Source organism: Mauremys mutica, chromosome 3 (genome assembly GCF_020497125.1).
Source record: "Mauremys mutica isolate MM-2020 ecotype Southern chromosome 3, ASM2049712v1, whole genome shotgun sequence".
NCBI classification, from domain to species: domain Eukaryota; kingdom Metazoa; phylum Chordata; order Testudines; family Geoemydidae; genus Mauremys; species Mauremys mutica.
Genome location: NC_059074.1, coordinates 210,628,785 through 210,652,060, shown reverse-complemented (window position 1 = coordinate 210,652,060; position 23,276 = coordinate 210,628,785). Strand labels below are relative to the sequence as shown.

General features: G+C 44.5%; 1 protein-coding gene across 1 annotated transcript in view; it reads left to right on the top strand.

Moving 5' to 3' along the window:
- Positions 1-902: 902 nt before the first annotated feature.
- MRPS5 (mitochondrial ribosomal protein S5) overlaps positions 903-23,276 on the top strand; it is an 87,379-nt gene continuing 65,005 nt past the window's right edge. The window contains exons 1-2 of the mRNA XM_045011532.1: positions 903-1,165; positions 14,992-15,129. Coding sequence (XP_044867467.1) covers positions 1,114-1,165; positions 14,992-15,129 — 190 coding nt within the window. The 5' untranslated portion in view covers positions 903-1,113. The remainder of the gene's footprint in view (positions 1,166-14,991; positions 15,130-23,276) is intronic.

Genomic DNA, 23,276 nt, shown 5'->3' with positions numbered 1-23,276 from the left:
CCTCAAACTGGTCAATTCAGCCTGTAGTTTAAGAAGCTCCTAGATTCCTTTGCTCACCCTAAGGTCCGCATTTGTGATTAGTACTTTCTACTATCTCCACTTGGGTAGGAGATTCTGTACAGTTATGCACAGGCCTTTGTCACCTCCTGTCTGAACCACAGCAATGCCATACACCTGGGCATGCAGCCATCAGGAAGGTCCCTTGAGGAAGGAATGCAGCCTCACAGGACTTCAGCAACAAGGGCCACTGCGCATGCTTCAAACCGTCCTCCATGCTCTGTGCTCCCTTCCCATAGAATACTGAGCCACATTCAAGGTTTTGGACCCAGATCCTCAAAGTAATTGAGGTTCCTCACGTGGGCTGATTTTGATGGACTATAGGATGACCAGACAGCACGTGTGAAAATAGGAGCCTATATAGAAAAAGCCCCAAAAATCGGGACTGTCCCTGTAAAATCGGACGTCTGGTCACCCTACTGGAATACCAGCCCACGGGCCGCGGGAGACCCTGCTCTGATTGTCGCGGGCCCCGTGGCCTGAGCCCAGCGTGGCCAGACGAGCAGGGCGAGCCCGGGGAAGGGGGTGACGGGGGCGCCCGGGCCCATGGAATGTTCTAGCACCAGGCGGGCGGGGAAGCAGGTGGAGGGGGTGGGCCAGGCCCTGGCAGGATCCCTAGGCCCAGGGCACCACACAGCCCATCCCCCTCCCTCCACAGAGCGCAGCCCCACCCCACGAGCCCCGCACCCAATGAGAGCGGGGGGGCGGGACTAAGCCTGCCCCCGCCCTGCACCTGCTCCCAGCGGAGTCACGTGATTGGGCCGGCCTCTGCGGGAGTCACGTGGAAGCGGGTTAACCATTTCCTATGCGGGGCTGGTGGGGTCCTGATGCAAGGTCCCCAAGTAGGGCTGTCCGTCACGCTGCCTGTAGCCCTCGTGCGGGCACAGCCAGGGAGGACGCGGTCCGTCGTTTAACCCCTTTGTCTTTCCCCGGTCGGGGGAACAGTTCGCTGCGACACACATTAGCTCCCCTCCTCCCGCCGAGGTGTTTTTCCTGTCAGGCACTGGGTAGGGCCACTAGTTACGGTGGCCGAGAGGGGCACGAGCCGGCAGGGAGATGGCGGCGAGCTGGCTGTGTGGCTCTGGTGCCCTGAGAGCGGTGTGGCGAGGTGAGGCGAGGCGAGGCCCTCGTGCCGCGCACTGGCGGGATGGCAGCGGATCCATGGCTCGGGGGCCGGGCCCTGGCGAGTCGCTCCCCGCCGCCCTTCGCGGGCTCGGTGTCCCGGGCTGAGCGGGGCCAGCGGCGGCCGGTCCCCAGGCGCGCGTGCGGCTCCGGCCCCGCTCCTGCTGCTCGCGCGGGGCCGCTTTGCGTGGGGCGTAACGGGCTCCCGCGGGTAACGTACCGCTGCGCGGCCCGCTGCGCTTCGCCGCCCCGAGCCCCGTGCGCCCCGCCCCGGCCCTGCCCGCCTGGGCCCCCTTGCTGCGCTTCGCCGCCCTGAGCCCCCTGCGCCCCGGCCCTGCCCGCCTGGGCCCCCTTGCTGCGCTTCGCCGCCCTGAGCCCCCTGCGCCCCGGCCCTGCCCGCCTGGGCCCCCTTGCTGCGCTTCGCCGCCCCGAGCCCCCTGCGCCCCGCCCCGGCCCTGCCAGCAGCAGAGCGCCCCTGCCCGCCTGTGCCCCCTTGCTGCGCTTCGCCGCCCTGAGCCCCCTGCGCCCCGGCCCTGCCCGCAGCAGAGCGCCCCGGCCTTGCCCGCCTGCGCCCCGGCCCTGCGCCCCAGTAGTGCCTGCAGTGTGCCCCCAATGCCTGCCTGCGCCCCAGCCCTGTGCCCCGGCCCTGCCCGCCTGCGCCCCCTTGCTGCGCTTCGCCGCCCTGAGCCCCGGCCCTGCCCCCAGTGCGCCCCGGCCCTGCCTGCCTGCGCCGTGCCTGCGGTGTGCCCCCCTGTGCCCCAGCAGTGCGCCCCGGCCCTGTGCCCCAGCAGTGCGCCCCGGCCCTGTGCCCCAGCAGTGCGCCCCGGCCCTGTGCCCCAGTAGTGCCCGCAGTGTGCCTCCAATGCCTGCCTGCCCCCCAGCCCTGTGCCCCGGCGGTGCCCGCCTGGGCCCCCTTGCTGCGCTTCGCCGCCCTGAGCCCCGTGCGCCCCGGCCCTGCCCGCCTGCGCCCCAGCCCAGTGACCCGGCGGTGCCCGCCTGCGATTGAGCAGTGCCTGCGGTGTGCCCCCCTGCGCCCCGGCGGTGCACCCCGGCCCTGTGCCCCAGTAGTGCCCGCAGTGTGCCCCCAATGCCTGCCTGCGCCCCAGCCCTGTGCCCCGGCGGTGCCCGCCTGCGCAGTGCCTGTGGTGTGCCCGCCCTGCCCATCTGCGCCTCGGCCTTGCGCTCACATGTACTCCAGCTTAGGTTGCTGTGCACTCCAGAGTTCTTCCAGCTTTGCACTGTTTAAGTGACCAGCATAGAGAAGTGCCCACTGCTGTTTTAATTCGGTCCTGTGTTTTTTACCTGCTTTCTCAACCATTCATTATTGGGGCTGAAATTTTCCATGCTTGAGCCCTGATGCTGGAAGTAATCCATACAGGCGGAGTCCCATTGAGTGCTATGGCATGCTGTACACGTGCACCCTGGCTTGAAGGACCAGCTCCTTAACCTTCATCCGTGTTTCATTACATGTGGCTGAGAAGACATCTTTTCTACTTGGAAAAAAATCAGATTTTTTTCTATAAAGATAACTCATGCATCTTAAACTTTGAAACTTCAAATTTAGACACGAAGGAATCCTTTCAAAAATGTCTTCATCCAGCACCCAGAGAAGATTGTGAGGAAGATAAAGGAAGTGAAGGCAGGAACATAGGCATAGTTTGACTACTATATTTGTGGGGGGCACTGGCTCACTGGCTGTCTCTCCCCACCTGGAGTGGTACCTGGACTGCTGGTGCTGGCTGGGAACGGGACGGTTTATTGGGGGAGGCCAGTTGCTACTGTCTGCTGTGGCGATCTGAGCATGGGAGCTGTGGCCACTCTGCCACGTGCCGGGCTCCCCATCCCCATTCCCATATCCCCTTCGCTTCCCCATCCCATCCCCCTTTGCTTTCCCACTATCCCCTGCTGCATCCCCCACCTCCTACTCCCCCATCCCTTTCTCTTTCCCCTGCCCTATCCCACCCTTCCCCACTGTCTCTACCCCCTCCCTGCCCTTCTTGGGCACTCCCCATTGTATAGGAAACAGGTGAGCACCAAGACCCAGGAGGTGGCATCCAAGGGAGGGCCTTGAGGGGAGGCTCCAGCACACCTTTCTCTCTGGCGTCCCGGTTTGGACTCAGAAAGCTGGACAGCCAGTGGGGACTTTCCTGCCTTTCCGAGAGTGCTTCCTGCTCCTTGTCAAAGGCAAAGTAAAGTTTTCAACTAGCCTGGCTACAGCCATAGTCCTTTGGAAGCTTCCAACAAAACAAAACAAGGCTGTTAGTGAATTTCTGCTGCTTCTTCCTCAGAACAGTGTAAAATAAAGTAATGCCTATCCTGTAGCGAAGCTAGAAATAACCTCAAATCCACCAGGAGACTTACAATCAGGCCAACTGTGTTTCCTTCGTTGGGGCAAACCTTTCCCCTCATCTGGTCACACTGGGTTGCTCATCCATTTGTAGGAACAGACTTCTTCCCTAGAGGTGATCTGGGAAGGCTGCAGCTGCTTCCTAGATCTGCTGATTAACGCTTGCCTCCTCACTGTGGAGCTCCAGGGCTTTCTGATCATGTCCCCATGAGGGCCCCCACAGGTGGTGTACCCTGTCACATGCTTGTGTTTTAAACTTGCATTTCCTAAGGAGAAGGCAAATTGCTCAAGTTTCATCATAAAAGTTCACGTTCTTAATAAAAAGGAGTAGTTTGTACCAGTGGGCTTCAAAGCTTCACATTGACTGAGCACTTGTGACTTTCTGGAGTGTATGAGATGATGTAAAAAACTGCAAGTTATTGTGAAATAACTGCACAGTTGTGGATAACTGCACTGGGTGTTACTTTGGGATTTCCGTGCTTAGTGTATTCTTTCTGTTCAAAACAAAGTTTGTATATTGGTTTCTGTGCAGATGAAATATGGAATAGAAAACACAAGGTAAACGAGTTTGTTTATCAACAAAAGTTAAGTAAGATTAGATATTTTCAAAATAGCGGTCTTGGAATTTGATCAGTACACCTGAGATTTCCACGTACATTAACTTCTTGAACGTTGGAGTTATTTCAGACTGGAGCTTTCCATTCAGAACCCTGGAATAACACCTAGCCAATTTTAACTAAGCATTGATAGCTCTTTGAAAAATAAATCTTACCAAGGCAGATCATGCTGCTTAAACCATTTCTTCTTACAAGGACAGACTTTGTTAAGAATGGTTTTCTGTATTTAATTTGTGTAGAAAATAATTACAGCAGCAGAGGGGATTATTAAACTGCTGCTGACTGTAAAAATTAATTAGTGCTCAGATTCTGCAGAACACCACATTCCATAATGAAATAAATTTCCTGAATGTTGAGTACATTTGCTCTCAAGAATATATTGAGATGCTAGTTAGAATGGAAAGCGATTTACAATCTGCAGACATTACATAGTCCTTATGACCAAATTCCTAGATCTAAGTGTTAAACAGATGTATTGTTAAAGTAAAGGCAGATATTGTATAGCTCAAGGGTTCTCAACCTTTTTCTTTCTGAGGGTCCCACAACATGCTATAAAAATTCCACAGCCCACCTATGCCACAACAACTGTTCTTCTGCATGTCCAGTAGATTAAAAGCCGGGGCCAGCATTAAGAGGTAGCAAGCAGGGCAGTTGCCCAGGGCCGCATGCCACAGGCTGGGGCCTGCAAAACTAAGTTGTTCGGGCTTTGGCTTTAGCCCCGATTGGCAGGGCTCGGGCTTTGGCTTTCTGCTCTGGGCCCTAGCAAGTCTAATGCTGGCCCTGCTCTCTGGTTTATTTGGTGGACCTCCTGAAATCTGCTCCTGGCCCCCTCTGGGGGCCCTGGACCTCTGGTTGAGAACTGCTGCCGTAGTTTACAGTAAGTGGGTGTGGGGGTACAACAGCCAGCTGTGTTACAAAGCGGATTCTTGTGGGTGTCACTTTGCATAAATAATAGTTATTTTCTGTATGTTTTCCCTTATCCAGATCAGAATATTTTTATTCATCTTTAATTTTACTCATGTTTGTACATATCTCGAGACTAGATATCCAGCCATTGCTGTTACTTTGGGGGGAGAAAAATTGAGTAGCCATGCTTTTATTAAGTAAATTTTTAGCCTGGAATGCTTTTTCTACTGAGGAATCATGGTGCATAAGGGCTTGTCTTCACTGCATTGTTAGCCTGACCTATAAAAGATTTTCCCATAACCTGATTCCCGTCCACACATAAGTCTGTAGCTCAAGTTAAGTGATGCTTTAAGTTAGAGTTAGCTGGTTCATAAGGGGGTATGGGTTGACGCTGAAGTGCTGCTGACTCTGAAGTTTATAGTGCACTGTGGATGCAGCAACTTGAGTTACAATTCATCAGCTGCTAATACAAACACAGCATAAGAATATAAGAATGGCCATACTGTGTCAGACTAGTGGTCCATCTAACCCGATAACTTGTCTTCCAACTAGGGTGACTAGGCGTCCTGATATTATTGTGACAGTCTCGATTTTAGGGGACTTGTCCTGCATCCCAACCTTACATTGGTCAGGACGCCCTTTGTCCCAATATTGGGGACCGTCCAGACCACAGCTGTGGCACCGCCGCTCACTGCTTCCCGGGGCAGCTCCCGGCACCTGCCCGCTGGCAGGAGCACCGTGTGCTGCAGGGACGGGGCTTGCAGGTGCAGGGAGCGGGCAGAGAACCCTCCACCACCCACCTACCCGACCCAACCTGCAACCCTAGGAGCCAGAGGGACCAGCCTGTCGGATGCTTCCCGGGATGGGGGCCACCCCAGGTAGGCACCGCCGGGACTCCCCACCTCGCCCCCGACAGGTCCCTCTGGTTCTTCGGGTGTGGGGGCTCTGCGTGCTGCGGGCAGCTGCAAGCCCAGCTCCGGCAGCTCCCATTGGCACTTTTCCCAGCCAATGGGAGCCACGGAGCTCGCGCTTGTGGCAGGTGCAGCACATGGAGAGTCTGGAGACTCTCCTCACTGCTCTCGCCCTAGGAGCCAGAGACCTCCCAGCAGGGCTGGTGAGTGCGGCCAGGGAAGGGGGCAGAGTGTGATGGTGAGTGTCTGGGAGGTGTGTGGGGGGTGCTGGGCTGTGAGGGTGTGGAGGGTGCTGGGCAGGGGGGAGGTTTGTGTGTTTTGGGGTGCTAGACAGTGGGGGCCTGTTGGGGGGGGGGTGCTGGGCAGTGCGGGAGATCTGTGTGTGTCAGGGCACTAGGCAGTGCGGGTCTGTGTGGGGCATTGTGTAGTTGTGGTGGTGGGGCTGTGGGGAAGGGCACTGGGAGGGAGGGGAAATCTGTGTGTATTGGGAAACTAGCAAGTGGGGGATTCTGTGGGGTGCTGGGCAGCTGTGGTGGGGCTGTGGGCAGGGGGGCCCTGGGTGGGATGTGTGTGCACAGCACTGTGCATTTGTGGTGGAAAGGTTGTAGGGGGGCTCTGGGCATAGTGGATCCAGGGGGTGCTGGGCAGGGGAGCTGTGTGGTGCAGCGTGCGCCCACCCCCAACAGGAAGGGGCACGCTGGTAGCACAGGGCCAGGCGGACCAGTGTGCCTCTGGCTCCGGTCGGGACTGTGTACCTGTGTCTGTTGTCCCACCCCTGCTGCTCGCCCAGTGTGTCCTGATATTTCACTCTTGCGATCTGGTCACCCTGCTTCCAACAGTGGCCAGTGCCAGATGCTCCAGAGGGAATGAACAGAACAAAGCAACTATCTAGTGATCCATCCTCTGTCGTCCAGTCTCAGGATCTGGCAGTCAGAGGCTTAGGGATACCCAGAGCATGGGGTTGCGTCCCTGACTATCTTGGCTAATAGCCGCCGATGCACCTGTCCTCCAGGAATGTATCTAACTCTTTTTTTTAATCCAGTTATAGTTTTGGTCCTCACAACATCCCCTGATGAGTTACACTGGTAGACTCTGCATTGTGAGAAGTAGTACTTCCTTTCGTTTGTTTTAAACCTGCTGCCTATTAATTTCATTGGGTGAGCCCTTGTTCCTGTGTTATGTGAAGAGGTAAATAACACTTCCTTATTCATTTTCTCCATCCTCTTCATGATTTTATAGACCTCCGTCATATTTCCCCTTAGTTATCTCTTTTCCAGGCTGAACAGTCCCAGTCCTTCTAATCTTTCCTCATATGGAAACTGTTCCATGCTTCTAATCAATCATTTTTGTTGCCCTTCTCTGTACCTTTTCCAATTCCAATATATCTTTTTTGAGATGGGGTGACCAGAACTGCACACGATATTTAAGATATGGGAGTAGCAAGGGTTTATATAGTGACATTTTGATATCTACTGTTTCATCTATCCCTTTCCTAATGGTTCCTAACATTCCATTTGTTTTTTTGACTGCCACTGCACATTGAGAGGATGTTTTCAGAGAACTAGCCACAATAACTTCAAGATCTTTCTTGAGTGGTAATGGCTAATGTAGACCCCATCATTTTTTATGCATAGTTGGGATTATATTTTCCAATGTACATTACTTTGCATTTATCAACACTGAATTTCATCTGCCATTTTGTTGCCCAGTCACCCAGTTTTGTGAGATCCCTTTGTAACTCTTTGCATTCACCATTGGATTTAACTGTCTTGAATAAATTTGTATGGCTGCAAATATTGCCACCTCATTGTTCACCCCCTTTTCCAGAACATTTATGATTATGTTGAATAGGACAGGTCCCAGTACAGATTCTTGGGGGTCCTCGCTATTTACCTCTCTCCATTGTGAAAACTGACCATTTAATTCCTACCCTTTGTTTCCCAACTTTTAACCAGTTATTGATCCAGGAGAGGACCTTTCCTCTTATCCCATGACAGCTTACTCTGCTTAAGAGCCTTTAGTGTGAGGGACCTTGTCAAAGGCTTTCTGAAGGTCCAAGTACACTGGATCCACTGGATCATCCTTGTGCACATGTTTGTTGACCCCTCTCAAAGAATTTTAATAGATTGATGAGGCATGATTTTCCTTTACAATGTTGACTCTTCCCCAACATACTGTGTTCATCTGTGTCGATAATGCTGTTCTTTACGATAGTTTTAACCAGTTGGCATGGTACTGAAATTAGGTATACTGGCCTGGAATTGCCAGGATCACCTCTGGAGCCTGTTTTAAAAATTGGTGTTAGATTAGCTGTCTTCTAGTCATCTGGTACAGAGGCTGATTTAAGTGATAGGTTATGTACTGCAGTTAGTAGTTCTGCAATTTCATATTTGACTTCCTTCATGGCTCTTGGGCAAATACCATCTGGTTCTGGTGACTTATTACTGTTTAGTTGATCAATTTGTTCCAAAACCTCCAGTGTTGACAACTCATTCTGGGACAGAGCCTCAGATTTGTCACCTAAAAAGAATGGCTCTGGTGCGGGAATTCCCTTCACATCCTCTATATCAGTGAAAACCAATGCAAAGAATTCATTTAGCTTCTCTGCAATGGTCTTGTCTTCTTTGAATGCTCCTTTAGCATCTCTATTGTCCAGAGGCTCCACTGATTGATTGCCAAGCTTCCTGCTTCGAATGTATGTAAAAACACTTTTTTGTGAGTTTTTGTGTCTTTTGCTAGTTGCTCTTCAAATTCTTCTTTGGCCTGCCTATTTGTACTGTTACACTTGTCTTGTCAGAGTTTATTCTCCTTTCTGTTTAGCTCACTAGGATGTTACTTACAATTTTTAAAGGATATCTTTTGGAATCTAACTGCCTCTTTTACTCTATTGTTCAGCCCTGATGGCATTTTTTGGGGGGGGGGTCTTCTCACTGCTTTTTTTTATTTGGGGTATACGTTTAATTTGAGCCTCTGTTAGGGTGTTTTTAAAAAGTTTCCATGCAGCTTGCAGGCATTTCACTTTTGTAACTCTTCCTTTCTGTTTCACTAGCTTCCTCATTTTTGTGTAGTTCCCTTTTTTGAAGTCGAATGCTACTGTGGTCAACATCTTGGATATTCCCCCACCACCAGGAATGTTAATTTTAATTACATGATGGTTTCTATTACTGAGCAGTTCAGCTATATTTACCTCTTGTACCAGATCCTGTGCTAAATCAAGAGTTACCTCTCCCCTTGTGGGTTCCAGGACTAACTGCTCCAAAAAGCAATTATTAATGGTGTCTAGAAATTTTATCTCTGCAGGTGACATGTTCCCAGTCAACATGGGGATATTGAAATCCTGTATTATTGTTTTTTATTTTTGTAGCCTCTCTAATCTCTATGAGCATTTCACAGTCACCATCAGGTGGTCGGTAGTACATTCCTACTGCTATACTCTTACTATTCAAGCATGGAATTTCTATCCATAGAGATTCTATGGTACAGTTTGAATCATTTAAGATATTTAGTATATTTGACTTTATGCTTTCTTTCACATAGTGCCACTCCCTCACCGGCACAACTACTCTGTCATTGCTCAGAGGGGTAGCCGTGTTAGTCTGGATCTGTAAAAGCAGCAAAGAATCCTGTGGCACCTTATAGACTAACAGACATTTTGCAGCATGAGCTTTCGTGGGTGAATACCCACTTCGTCGGATGCAAGTCATTGCTATATATTTTGTACCCTGGCATTACTATGTCCCGTTAATTATCATTGTTCCACCAAGGTTCTGTGATGCCTTTTATACCAATATCTTCATTTCATACGAGGCACTCAAATTCACCCATCTTAGTATTTAGACTTCTAGTATTTGTATACAAGCACTTATAAAATGTGTCAATATTTAGTAAGCACTTGTATACTAATACTAGAAATCTGAATACTAATGGGTGAATTTAAGTGCCTGGTAGGATGCTTCCCAACGCCAGTGAACTTACATGCACTAGTTCTGCTTGAGGTAGTGGGCTAAACACAGCAGAGTGGTCATGGTCGCTTGGGCTAGCCTGAGCCACTGCAGCCATATTTGCTGCTTTTAGCACACTAGCACGAGCAGAGCTAGCACGTGTCTGTCTGCCTACACTGAGAACATGTACCAAGAGTTGTTTTGTAGTGTGGTCCCTTTCACACACTAGGCTAGTTCCAGTGGACTAACTAGAGCAGAGTTTTATTTTTTTGTCAAGGTCCACATTTCCTAGTCAAGGTCCAGACTCCAGAGACACATTTTTCACACTGTAATAACAGTAATGATTATAATAAGTAAATAAAAAGATTTCACAGTCTGTTCAAAAGCGTCTGGCAGCCTGGATTTGGCCCATGCTCTGCCTACTGACCACCCCTGATCTAGAGAATACTAACTGTTGCTGTGAAGACAGGCCTTAAGATTAGTTCACAGCCTTAGCTGTTGCGTAGTATGTTTACAATCTAGAAGTATGCAGTGACAGCATGTTTTTTGGCTTTTTTATTATAGAGCAGAAAACCCATTAAGTATGCATTCCTTTCTGCTCTGACTTGTCCTCTGCTGGTGTTGCTTTCTTAACATGTGTCTCCTTTGTCTCAAGAGAGCCAGGGTCCCAATTAAATTCTGAATAGCTTATGACTATGCGTAGGAAATGCCTTAGTTTGAAATAATTAAAAATATAAATAAATCCAGACATAGGTGCTGCTCTTTTGAAAAGTTACAGGAAGTAGTGTGTACGACATGGCAACTAATGTATATATCTGCATTTCAAAATGTTGTTTTATATAGAGATGTGACTTTCCAAACTATTTCCCCTCCACAAATATTTTTCCTGTTTGTCTCTGCTTTTTAAAATGTCTATTCCCTCGGTGGGAGTATGTTCATGGGAGTATTTGGGTATATTAAATACCAGCATTCAGAGATTCAGGATGTGGGAATGATGCTTTTCTGCTGTATCTTCTTCTGTTCCACTGCAATTCAGAGACCAAAATATTCAGAATATTGTCGTCAAAGCCACTTTGGGTTCCTAGATACCTAATTTTGATTTTCAACTCAAGACCGGAGTTCTCTAGATGTAAGGGCTTGTCTGCACTTACAGTGCTGCAGATGTGCCGCCGTTGCACTTGGTGCAGATAATGCCTATGCTGACAGGAGAAGGCCACCCATCAACATAGCACTGTCTGCACCAGGGTTAAATCGGTATAATTATGTTGCTCAGGGGGGTGGATTTTCTACACCCTGGAGCGACTTAATTATACCGACATAAGTTCCTAGTGTAGACCAGGCTTAGTTATCATAAATTGCACCCTGGTAGCTAGCTGCCTCTGTACGAAGCATTCAGGGGTGAAATCATGTCCACATTCAAGACCATAAGAGTTTTGACCTTGATTTCAGGAGAGCCAGAATTTCACCCAGGATGCTTAGAAAGTGCTGCTAGGACTAGGGAGGGCCAGGAATAGTAGTGCCTTCTCTCCCCTGACAGCTGGCTCCCGATCACCAGTCCTCCTGAGACCAATTAGACTTCTCCCATGTCCAGCTTCCTTTTATTGCTATGATGCCAGTGTTCATCTGGTTTCTTTTGTTCCCTCTTTTGATGCTTGTCTGACTTTCTACTCATCTACAATCTCCTGCTCTCATCCTAGCTGAATTCAGTTTCCATATTGATAACCCAGCTGGTTCCACTGCCTGCTGCTTTCTCTTGCTAATCTAGTTTTTGAGATTCATCTTTGGGTTAACTCCCCTGTTCACTTTTAATCCCTCTTGAACTTTTTTTTTTTAAATAACCAAACACTGTTATTCCCTGATCTCATTGTCTTTGCATTCACTTTCTTTGACTACCATGAGCCCTTTAGAGTTAGAATGAAGTAGACTGTTATTTAGCGTGTGGAATTTTTTTTAATCGACTTAAAATCTACAAAAGCAAAGAAACATAGCAGGGACATTTTTGCTAATGAATATGCTTCCTTTGCTCTTCTATGATTTGTTTTCAAATGAATGCTTTTCATTTTTCCTATTGTGCTCTACAGTACAGTGTCATATTGTGTGATCATGATCATTTTGATCCATGAAGGACATTTACAACCAAATTAGTTAAGATGCAAATGACCAGTACCACAAAGCAGCTTATTCACTCTGATACGCAATCTAAGAAGAAAATCTAGCCCGGAACGTCTGTGCTGTCTGAGGTCCCAAAAGCTGTTTTTTAATCTACTGATTGGACATCCCTCTTAGTGTGACTAAACATCAAATACTCTTGTGCTCCCACAAACTGTCTGAATAAGGCAGCTTTTTTGCAGAATGAAAAATCGGAGTTTACTTAAATGCTGATCATCATTTCTACTGAGGAATATTTTTTTATCAGTAGAGAATGTGCTTAGGTATTTGGAAAACTCATTATTACTGAATTGGAAGAATTGTAAAGTTTGGAGAAGAATTAATTGGTCTATTGGTGAAGTAGTATTTGAGGTGTGACAAGATTCATAAACGAGGTAAGAGGGCAGGATGGTATTGCAAACCGTTTTGAAATGATTTTATTGATAGCAGGTTACAGCTGTGGAAGATTTAGGAGTGTAACAAGGGAAATTAGAAATATTACAACATAATATGAAATTAAATTAGTTTGTAGAATAAATGACTAACTTTTAAAAAGTAATCTCTCTAATTTGCATAAGACTCAAAGATAAAATAAATCATTCATATAATTGCCATGAACAGTTGTCCCAAGAGGAATTGTTCATCTAATGTAGATTTACTGCTTGTCATTTTCAAAAAAGTGGGGGGGGGGAGAAGCAGCAACTTGAAAATACAAAACTTTAGACCAGATGTATGGGCTTTTGTTTAGTTCAGGTTCTAATAAACAGATTATTTAACTGAATATTCTCTTTACACACCCAATACACCTATTAATTCAGTAGGACTTTTGGATGTATAAGGAATGCAGGATTTGAATGGTAGCCAATATTTCTTGTATGCATTTCACATTATGCTTTAGTGGTTTGTTTTGTTTAACTTATACTGGATTCCCTAATGACTTATCCAGGATTTTAAGAATAAACAGGTCACTTTTCTATTGCTATTATTTTTTTTAGTATCTATTTGTGGGCAACTTTTTATTTTGTAGAAATTTACAGGAGCTCAGACTATTTTCATAATGACTTTTTAGCAATCAAACTAACTTTCCTCAGAAATAACTTATTTTCATTTAAATAAGACTTAAAGTAACATATTAATTTAAATTAATATAAGATAATTTTTTTAAAATCTACTGCTGATACAGGGCCCAGTTAAATTAATAAGTTGTCATTTGTTTAGGTGAATTAATTACCCTACCTTTTGAGAAATGGACCACTGGATCAATAGTATTGGAAGATAACAGTATATGGCAACGATCAGTGCTTATTTTGTACTTTTAAAATCTAGTAGGAAAGATTGATTTTAAGAATCCAATTTCTTTATGAGGAAGTAGTTTGTTTTGGATTTTATTGGTTAATGAATAGCTATATTTGAATGGTCTCTTTCAAGATCAGTACACTGTGTCCCCATTTTTATTTTAGTTTCTTCAAAATGCATACTGTTTTGGTGTATGTGGTTTATTTTAGTAAGAAACAACAGCAAATTCAAATGACCTATGTCAGCTCAAATTTAAAGACATGTAACCCCACGCTAGGATGTAAATAAAAATACGCTCAACTTCCATTATTTTGGGCAAAAGCCTGAGAGAACAAAATGTGTCCTGTACCCTGAAGGTCAGCAGACTTAGGAAGCGAATTCAAGTCATATACCTTCCTTTTGAAAACGCTCTGTCCCCTATACCAGCCATTCACATCTAGGGGCTCTGGGTGAAGGCAAGTCTGTTCAGCGGATACTATATAGGTGTAGCCCGGTAGTGTCGATGCAGCATACAGCGACAGAAAGGGTTTTTTCTGTCCGTGTAGGAGCATCACCTCCACAGACAACATTAGTTACGGCAATGGAAGCACTTTTCCATTGGCATGGCTGCATCTATACTGGAGGTTATGTCAGTCAGTAACTCTGGGGGTTTTCACTCCCCTGAGTGATGTAGCTATATCGATGTAATTGTAGACCAAGCCAGAGAGCTAGAGTAGATCAGGTGCTGTCAGTTGCTGTATGGCACCTACTCTTGTACCTAGGACCCAAACAATGTAGGACTTTAAAAGTCAGTATCAGCACCTTGAATTGCAGCTAAAACCAGATAATGAGGCCAGAGCACCCCCTGGATACTGATTTAATATGCTCTCTGTAGCTAACACAATTAATAAAACAGCTGCTGTACTCTGCATTAGCTGCACTTTCTGAGCAATCTTCAAGGTATGACCCCTTGTGTAGTGCATTGCATTAATCCAGTCTGCGGGTGACAAGGACGAGAATAATTGGCTAGGTCTGCATGAGAAAGAAATGTTCACCTTTCTACCAAAGGTAGTGGGGGGAGGCATTTTTGGCCACTTGAGCTACGGGTGGCTCTGGAACACAACCAAAATTGACAAAAGGTGGGAAGGGCCTTTCAGTTATGGGGAGACATTCTCCTGCCACACTTTCTAAATGTTCCCTCTCCACCTGTCTTATTATATGTAACCTATAGGATTTCTTACTAAACTGTGATATGATCCTCATTAACATTTTAGGCAGGCATTAGAATAGCACTCCTCAATGGGGTGACTTTGTCTTCAGATTTTCTTTAGTGGGTGCATATATCTTGGAATTATTTACCATTGTCACATACCTGATGGATGGAGAATGTCCCTCCTTTTCTAGAGGCTGTTTGTAATCTCTGCCAGTGATATGGAAGAAGTCCTCCACCGATTATTTTTAAACATATCAATGTGTGTTGTGTGGTACCTATCATTACTCTCCCTTCTCCCCAAGTACCTTACCTTGTGCAGTCCAGGGACAGAAGGTGGAAGTCTGCTGAGATAATTGTGGGTTTCTTAAATAAATCAACCCTTTAAAGTCTTTATGGCTGATTCTTTCAACCTGAAAATAAAAATCTCTTCACAATTTTGTATCTTCCTCCACAGGCTGTCTCTCGTTACCAGTGAATAGGAGTGGCTGTCACTATACGAACCTGGCATGGGTCCTACAGACTCGTTGTTACATTTCTGCGCCATGTAGCGTGACAGTACAACAGTGCAGGCAAAGCAGCTTTTTCAACAAATGTAAGTCTTGAAAAAAGACCACTTTTTTATAACACGAGCAGTTTGGCTAACTCTCTTCTGTTTTTTATACTGACTCTGTTAACATGAAAATCCCATTTTGTATTTAACATTTTGCATCTACGATAGTTACAATCATCAACTAAGATTACTACAGCTGAAAAGCTAATGGGGGACAGGAAACATTTTTCTTTTCTCCCCCCTCCGTTTACTTTGTACATTTGACAGCGCCTTGTTGATAGGGTTGGTTTAATATTTTTCCCTTTGTAGTCAGGGGCCAGTCCAACTCCCAGTGGAGTCTTTGGATTTTTTTTAGTCAATGAAAAAAACAAAAGATGACAATATGCATCTAATCATCTGCCCAGCTACAATATTAGATCCCAACCCTGCAAAGACTTGCATATGTGCTTAACTGTACACACTCAATAGTTCCACTAGAGCCAGCAGAACTGCTCACAGGGCATTAAGTTAATGTTGCACAAGTGTTTGCAGGATTGGGTTTTAAGTAACTGATTGATTGTCTTATCTCCATTCTTCTAATTTATACTCACTTCCACTGGTAAAATGATGTCTTTATTTTAAGCTGTTTTAAGTGAATTAATATGATAAAGATGTAGCAAAACAAGCTATTACAGTGTGATTATTTTGTGAATTAGATATTTCCTTAGTTGCCTTCATATTGATTCCATACAAATCCACGATTAGATGGTTTCTAGGATAGACAGTTTTTCACCAGCAGCTATTTCAGTCTTTAGGTGACTGGATTAAAAAAAACCACTGCTTTTATGACAGCTTATTGTTTGACTCTGTATGTTCTTAGACAAACTGAACTTTGACCATTTTTTTAAAATAATGTAATTAATATCGAGTAAGGGATAATCTCCTCTTGATTCGCAAGAATTTAAGCATATAACTTCTTCAGGCATCAGATGAAACGGAAGCTGTTGGGTGCCTCTGATAGCCAGCATCCAAAATTGCAGTCATTCCTACAGCCCAGCTGACTGCATAAAATATGAGAGGTAGTTACATGTGTGGGTGTCACATGAGATGCCAGAAGTCTGGTGGTTCTGTAAAAAGTGGTGAATTGAGTTTTTAAGTTGGCCCTGTCAGTTTGTAAGACCCTTAATGCTGTAGGCCCTGGGTACATTGCAGACTGCCTCCTTTTGCCTCTTCCAGAGAGTTGCCTGCATGTTAGGGATACTTTTGCTGCTACTTATATCATTGGGCTTTCAGTAGCATGCTTTGCTGTGGTGAACTTTAGGGCTTGAAACTTCCTCTCCTTTCATATTCATCCTAACCCATCTCTCCTCTCTTTTAAAATGCCCCTAAAATGTTGTTTCTGGAAAAGAAAGTAGACGTCTGCTGATCCTGTAGTTCTCTCCCTCTAAACCATTTTGCCTCTTTCTCTTTAGAAGACTTCCTTGATTAGCTTAATCAAAACACCTTCAACATTCAAACTGATGAATGTGCTTTGTACATTTACCATTGTACAGTGCCCAAGTCCTTCGGCAGTTCAGGTGCATTAGATATAATATTAAAAATGCAAGTATGAACACTCTATATAAAACACACTTGTCAAGTGAAATGTCAACCAAAATGACTGTCAGTGCTGTTCTGTCTCATCATTAAAGGGTTACTTCTCTCACCACATATTTTTAAAACATTAACAACCTAGTAGCAAGATCATTTGTACCTCCAGATTGACCTTTAAAAATAGTAATTCCAGTTAAGAAAGAGGAATTGCAATTATCTTAGACAGCTTGAAGTCCAAATCCAAATACCCCTTTCTGATCATACAGCATTTAGGGTGTTTTTTCCTGTCCACTGGCACATCTCAGTGAGTTTATAATAAGGTAATTTTAAAAGCTATGGTGTGTTGTCCCAAGTTTTGCCTTTTCCTCTTGGAAAGCAGTTAGGTCTAATTTTCAAATGTGCCTAGTGATTGTGTTTGCCCAGCTTGAGACATTCTGTAAGTGTCTGATTTTCAGAAAGTGCTGAACCTCTGCCCTCCGGAAAGCAGGGCCCTGTACAGTACCTTATGTTGGGCACCTAAAATTTGAGCCACTCTAGATCAGCAGTCTCTGTATATAGTACTTTACCTAGCCGTCGTGGCTACTGGGATGTAGGTCAGTGCAAGGCACTCAACAGTCTCTGGTTTCCTCCTGTACTATGGGTTGGCTGTGTGGATTCTGAGCTTAGGTTACCACCATCCTGCCTGTCAATGGATAGAATCTCTTTAGGAGGATGTTTGTAATCCTTTGAAACAATTTGTTTTCATACTCTTAGACATCAGTACAAATCGGAGTCAGAGGTTGCCTGTAGCTATCATGCTCATTATTAAAATGTAAACTTGTAGGTACAAAACTGAGACTGTTTATTCAAAATAGAAAGAGAATCGTCTCAACAAAGTTTTAAAAAACATTCCTTGTGGGCCACAATCTGTGTGCTTTATACATTGGAGTTCATAGATAGTAACCCTTTCAAAGCCTTTGTTGTTGGTGCCATCTGGATACCAAATGGAAATTATTACTTGAACACAATTTGCTTTTATAATAATTACAAGGCATAGTCTAGCCCAGGGGTCGGCAACCTGTGGCACACAAACTGATTTTTAGTGGCACACTGCTGCCAGCAGTGATCCCGGCCACCGGCCCCACTCAGCCTGCTGCTGGCCTGGATGGACAGAATTACAGTAAATAAATGAAGACTTGGCACCCTACTTCTCAAAGGTTGCCAGCCCCTGGTCTAGCCATTCTTGGAGCACAGTTCTGGCAACAATGAGGAGAAAGCCTGGCCCAGTGATTAGAAACCGAGACAAGGGATCAGCAGTACGAACGACTGTCTGACCTTAAACAAGCCACTTACCCTCTCTCTGCCTCAGTTTTCCCATCTGTAAAAGGAAGGGAAATAATTTTCAGCTACTTCACAGGGGTATTCTGTGATGCTCAGTTCATTGTAAAGTGCTTTCAGATCTTTAGGTGAAAAGAGCTATAGAAATTCAAAATATGATAGTAATTTAAGTATTAAAGCTGAAGTTGATTATATGCGAGGAAAAAGTTCAAAATTTTGTCAGGCTGCATAGAAAGCAGATCGTTCAGAAACAAGATTGCTTGGTATGGTCCCAATTCTGTACGTTATTACAATGCGTGGGCAGACCCTCCTGCACCCACATGGAGCTCCGCTGATCTGAACCCAACTTCTGCTATAGAGAATGTGATCTAGTTGGTCACCACACATACACATTCTGGAACAGCCCAGAGACTCAAACACTCTGGATGCACACAAGCTTACAGAAAAATCTTTGACATACATCAATAAAAGCTCAGCCTGTTACATTCTGGGGGACACTTCCCCCTGGCAGCTCTTCATAACAGAAAAGAGTGATACTTAACAGCTGCAAGCAAATGCATTCCTATACCATGAAGAAAATTCTACAACTGAATTGTGATCTCATATCTTGTATTTTCTTTAACAAGTCACAATTCTAATATGATTGAAAATTGGTTCAAAGACCATGGGGCTTGAGCTGATGGAGCTATAGGCAGCAAAGACAAGTAACTGCAGCCTAAACACTAAAACTACTTGGCAATACACCCAGAGAGAATATCAACCTGTTATCCAGAATTATACCCGTGCAGAGTGATTTCAACCCCAATCAGCCATACCCCTTCAGTTGCTTCAGCAAACACATCTTCCACATCTGCTTATGTATCAAAGTATAATACTGCAGTGAACACTCGCGTATAACTGTGCTACATAAAAATGTGCTTTTCTGTTTGTATATAAAATTATTGCTCTGTCATCCTTATAGGATATGGGAAAGGGGAAAACTTAAAGCTTTTCCTTACTAGAGTATACCACCCTCCTAGGCTATGTAATACATGAGAAAGGTGGCCACTTCCCTTGTTTCTAAATCAAATGGGAATAAATCAGCCCAGTAACGTAAAATTATATTGAATATACCAATCACTGGTTCAGGAGGCTGTGTTAACTAAAAAGAATTGTATTTGGTATAAAACTTGGCATTTGGGTTCTTTCTAGAAACATCAGTTCACATATCTACTTTTTTATTAGATTATACTCTAAATATCTCCTTTTCATCCAGATGAGTTTTCTTTGGGCTAATTCTTTCATTTGTCTCTGACCCAACTTAATAAGGAACAGAATCTGGGAAAATAGTAATCATTCCTTTCCATATTAAAAGTGGAAAGTTCTTTTGAGAACAGAGCATGTCTACTCCAGATGGACTTAAATTGGTCCAGTTAGGAGAGAGACATTTACTGACTACTTTTATCAGTAATAATAATATAAACAACTACATTTGTTCAACACTGAAGATCTCTAAAATCAGGAAAAGCCACAGTTAAATTTCAACAGTGATGTTTCACAACCTGCCTGCTTTGTTATGTATATGCTATATGTTTAGTCAGAAAAACAGGAATGGGGGGGAAAACCCATGTTTATAGCTGAGTTAATTATGCTGTGGAATCTTGAACTTCCTGACTGATTTTTACCTATGCAAGCTAACTTTGTCTTAAAGGCTCCGTGCATTTCAGATTTTTTTAAAAAGGAAAAGGACTCGATTTGAAGACCTAACTAATGCTACAGTGCCCAAATCCCCTTATTGGTGTCAGGGAGGTCACTTCCTTGTCCCCTTTATTTAAAAAAAAAAAAATCTTAACCCTGGAAAGTTTTCACCATCTTTTTTGTAATGAGGTCAACCAGAGTGACCTTCAAAGTATTGTACCATGAGTACAGCATCCATTAGTGAAGTTCAGGATCCCATTTTCTGTTTTAAGCTGCTATTCAGAAATAATATTTTTCCACTGTTTGACAAAGTAAAGTATTCATAGGAGTTTTCATTTGTTATTCAAGTGACAAGGGTTAGTATATAGCTAGATAGGCTTATAGTTGGATTTGATCAGGGTTTGGATCATGGTTTCAGTCTTTAAATGTTTAGGTTAAGAATTCAATCTCTAAATAGCATTCCCTTTGGGCAAATCGCCGAACCTTTAATGTTTATAACGAGCTTTGATATCCTCAGATGGAACATGCTATTGAAGTGCAAAGTATTGTTCATCTACAGGGGGGCAAGATTATTCACTGTGCTACATGCAGGAGCAGGAAAGCATCTTTCAGGATAGCTTTTTCCAACTCTAAAATCTTCTCATGATACCGTAAAACAGCACAATTATAAGTAGGAAGTAGCTCCTGGGCATCAGGAAATTGCCCATAACTCAGTGAGAATAGTTTCCCATAGGTAATGTAGGAACAATAATCAGCTAGATTTGTATAGAATGCATCTGTTTTAAACACATTAGCAACCATAGCTAAACTATAGTTATTCAGTAAATCAATAATGAAATCCATTTTTAAAAAAAAAGTGACATCACTAAAGTTTTATAAACAGGCAGGTTTATAAACTGTCTCCATGACACATCATCAGGATGCAGAGAAGGCAACTCAGGTTTGTCTGTGCGAAGCCACTGGTAATCAGGATAGATGTTATTACCAAAGTATCTTCTGAGTCTGCAAGGTGGAGAGTGCAGGCATTCTCACCCCCACAGAACCTCCTGCCTGGCAATGATTATAGCAGTGAATGAAAACAGACAAACAGAAGCAGTTGCTCAGCATGTGACACTGAGGAATAGAAGCTAGTGTCCTGAAGCTGCAAAGAGTTGTGTGCATGCAGACTTTGCACCTGAGCAGTGCCCCATTGACTTCAGTATGCGGGAGAGGGTCCTCCTGGGTGTTTGGACTGAAGTGAAGTTAAAGTATGCTGTTTAAATACAGTTTGAGCACTTTCATAGCTCTTCTGGTGTCTGGGATTTGATGTGGGCCTCCACCCCCCACCCTGCCCGCAAACAAAACATATATACAGGGCAACCCCCATCTTTTTATGTTGTGTGTGTGTGTGTATATCTTCCAACTGTATCTTCTACTCCATGCATCTGATGAAGTGGGTTTTAGCCCACGAAAGCTTATGCCCAAATAAATTTGATAGTCTCTAAGGGGCCACAAGTACCCCTTGTTGTTTTTGGTGATACAGACTAACACGGCTTCCACTCTGAAACCAGAAAGTTTGAGGAAGCTGAATGTCAAGCAGCTCTGCCAGCCCCTTGGTTACACCTGAGCTGTCCCTAAGTGCAATTTTTGAGTGATTTCGTAGCATGCTGTCTAGAATGTAATGTACATTCCGAAGTTTCTAGGATAGACAGTAGGGGAGATGGCCAAAGATGAGCTCTTCAGAGATCTCCAAAGCTATGCAATGAAAGCTTCAGAGGTTGAGAGTGGAGTTACCGGGGAAAAAAAGGAACAAGGCCATTTTGAATGTGTTTTGTGTCCTTTTTTTTGAACTTTGCATTTTATAGCAATTTCCATCTGAGGAACTCTCTAAGTCAGTGGTTCCCAAACTTTTTGAGGCACCCAATCAACTGCATTTTGTCTCTCTTTGTGACTCACAATTACACATATTTGCCCTGTGCCCTGGCATTGCACCCCAATCCTGGCCTAGTATGGAGGGAAGCCTCCCGGGGGTAGAGGGTGTTTGGAGGGGAACATAAGAACGGCCATACTGGGTCAGACCAAAGGTCCATCTAGCCCAGTATCCTGTCTTCTGACACTGGCCAATGCCAGGTGCCCCAGAGGGAATGAACAGAACAGGGAATCATCAAGTGATCCATCCCCTGTCGCATATTCCCAGCTTCTGGCAAACAGAGGTTAGGGACACCATCTCTGCCCACCCTGGCTAATAGCCATTGATGGACCTGTCCTCCATGAACTTATCTAGTTCTTTTTTGAACCCTCTTCTAGCCTTGGCCTTCACAACATCCTCTGGCAGGGAGTTCCACAGGTTGACTGTGCGTTATGTGAAGAAATACTTCCTTTTCTTTGTTTTAATCCTGCTGTCTATTAATTTGGTGACCCCCTAGTTCTTGTGTTATGAGAAGGAGTAAAGAATACATCCTTATTTACTTTCTCCACACCAGTCATGATTTTATAGATCTCTATCATATCCGCCCTTAGTCGTCTTTTTTCCAAGCTGAAAAGTCCCAGTTTTATTAATTGCTCCTCATATGGAAACTGTTCCATACCCCTAATCATTTTTGTTGCCCTTTTCTGAACCTTTTCCAAATCCAATATGTCTTTTTTGAAATGGGGCAACCACATCTGCACACAGTATTCAAACTGTGGGTGTACCATGGATTTGTATAGCGGTGATAAGATATTTTCTGTCTTATCTATCGCTTTCTTAATGATTTCCAACATTCTGTTCACTTTTTTGACTGCTGCTGCACATTGAGTGGATGTTTTCAGAGAGCTATCCACAGTGACTCCAAGATCTCTTTCTTGAGTGGGAACAGCTAAGTTAGCCCCCATCATTTTATATGTATAGTTGGGATTATGTTTTCCAATGTGCATCACTTTACATTTATCAAGATTGAATTTCATCTGCCATTTTGTTGCCCAGTCACCCGTTTTGAGAGATCCCTTTGTAGCTCTTCACAGTTAAGTTCCAGGCAGACTATCTTGAGTAGTTTGTAACTAGGAACTAGTGCTGCAGGTGAGTGCACTGTGTGCTTGCTCTCCAACTCACATGCCTCCAGGGTCTCCTCTCAACCTGCTACAGTATTTTAAAAGATTTCCACAAGCATCTTTAAATAGCCTTTGAGATACCTTCACAATTTGATTGCTACTTTATAAGAATCTAGTTGTAAAGATTTCTACTTAATGCTGCTTTTGGGACTAAAACAATCAAGAAGAGTTAATGTTATGAATGCAGCTGGCTACGTTTTTGAAAATCCTCTAAAGGGTAAATCTGTGCTTATCCTTCCTCAAACCTCCACGGCGAATTCTGCAAACAATTTTGGGTTATTACCCCAGGATTATGGAGGGAAATAGAATCAATCCACATCTTTGTCTGTTTTCAGTGATAGGCTTCCGTTCTGGGATCAGACATTTAGTGTAATGATAAAGCTAAGTATTGTGCTTGCAAATAAGTATTTCATGTGCAATTTAAAAATGACACTTAAATCATGTGCTTCAGAATTTTTCTTGTCTGTTCAGTTGAGAGATGTAGGATTTGGTTCTGTGCCAGCTGATCTGTATAATGCTTTGAGTTTACTTAGCACCTTTTATCCAAAGATCTC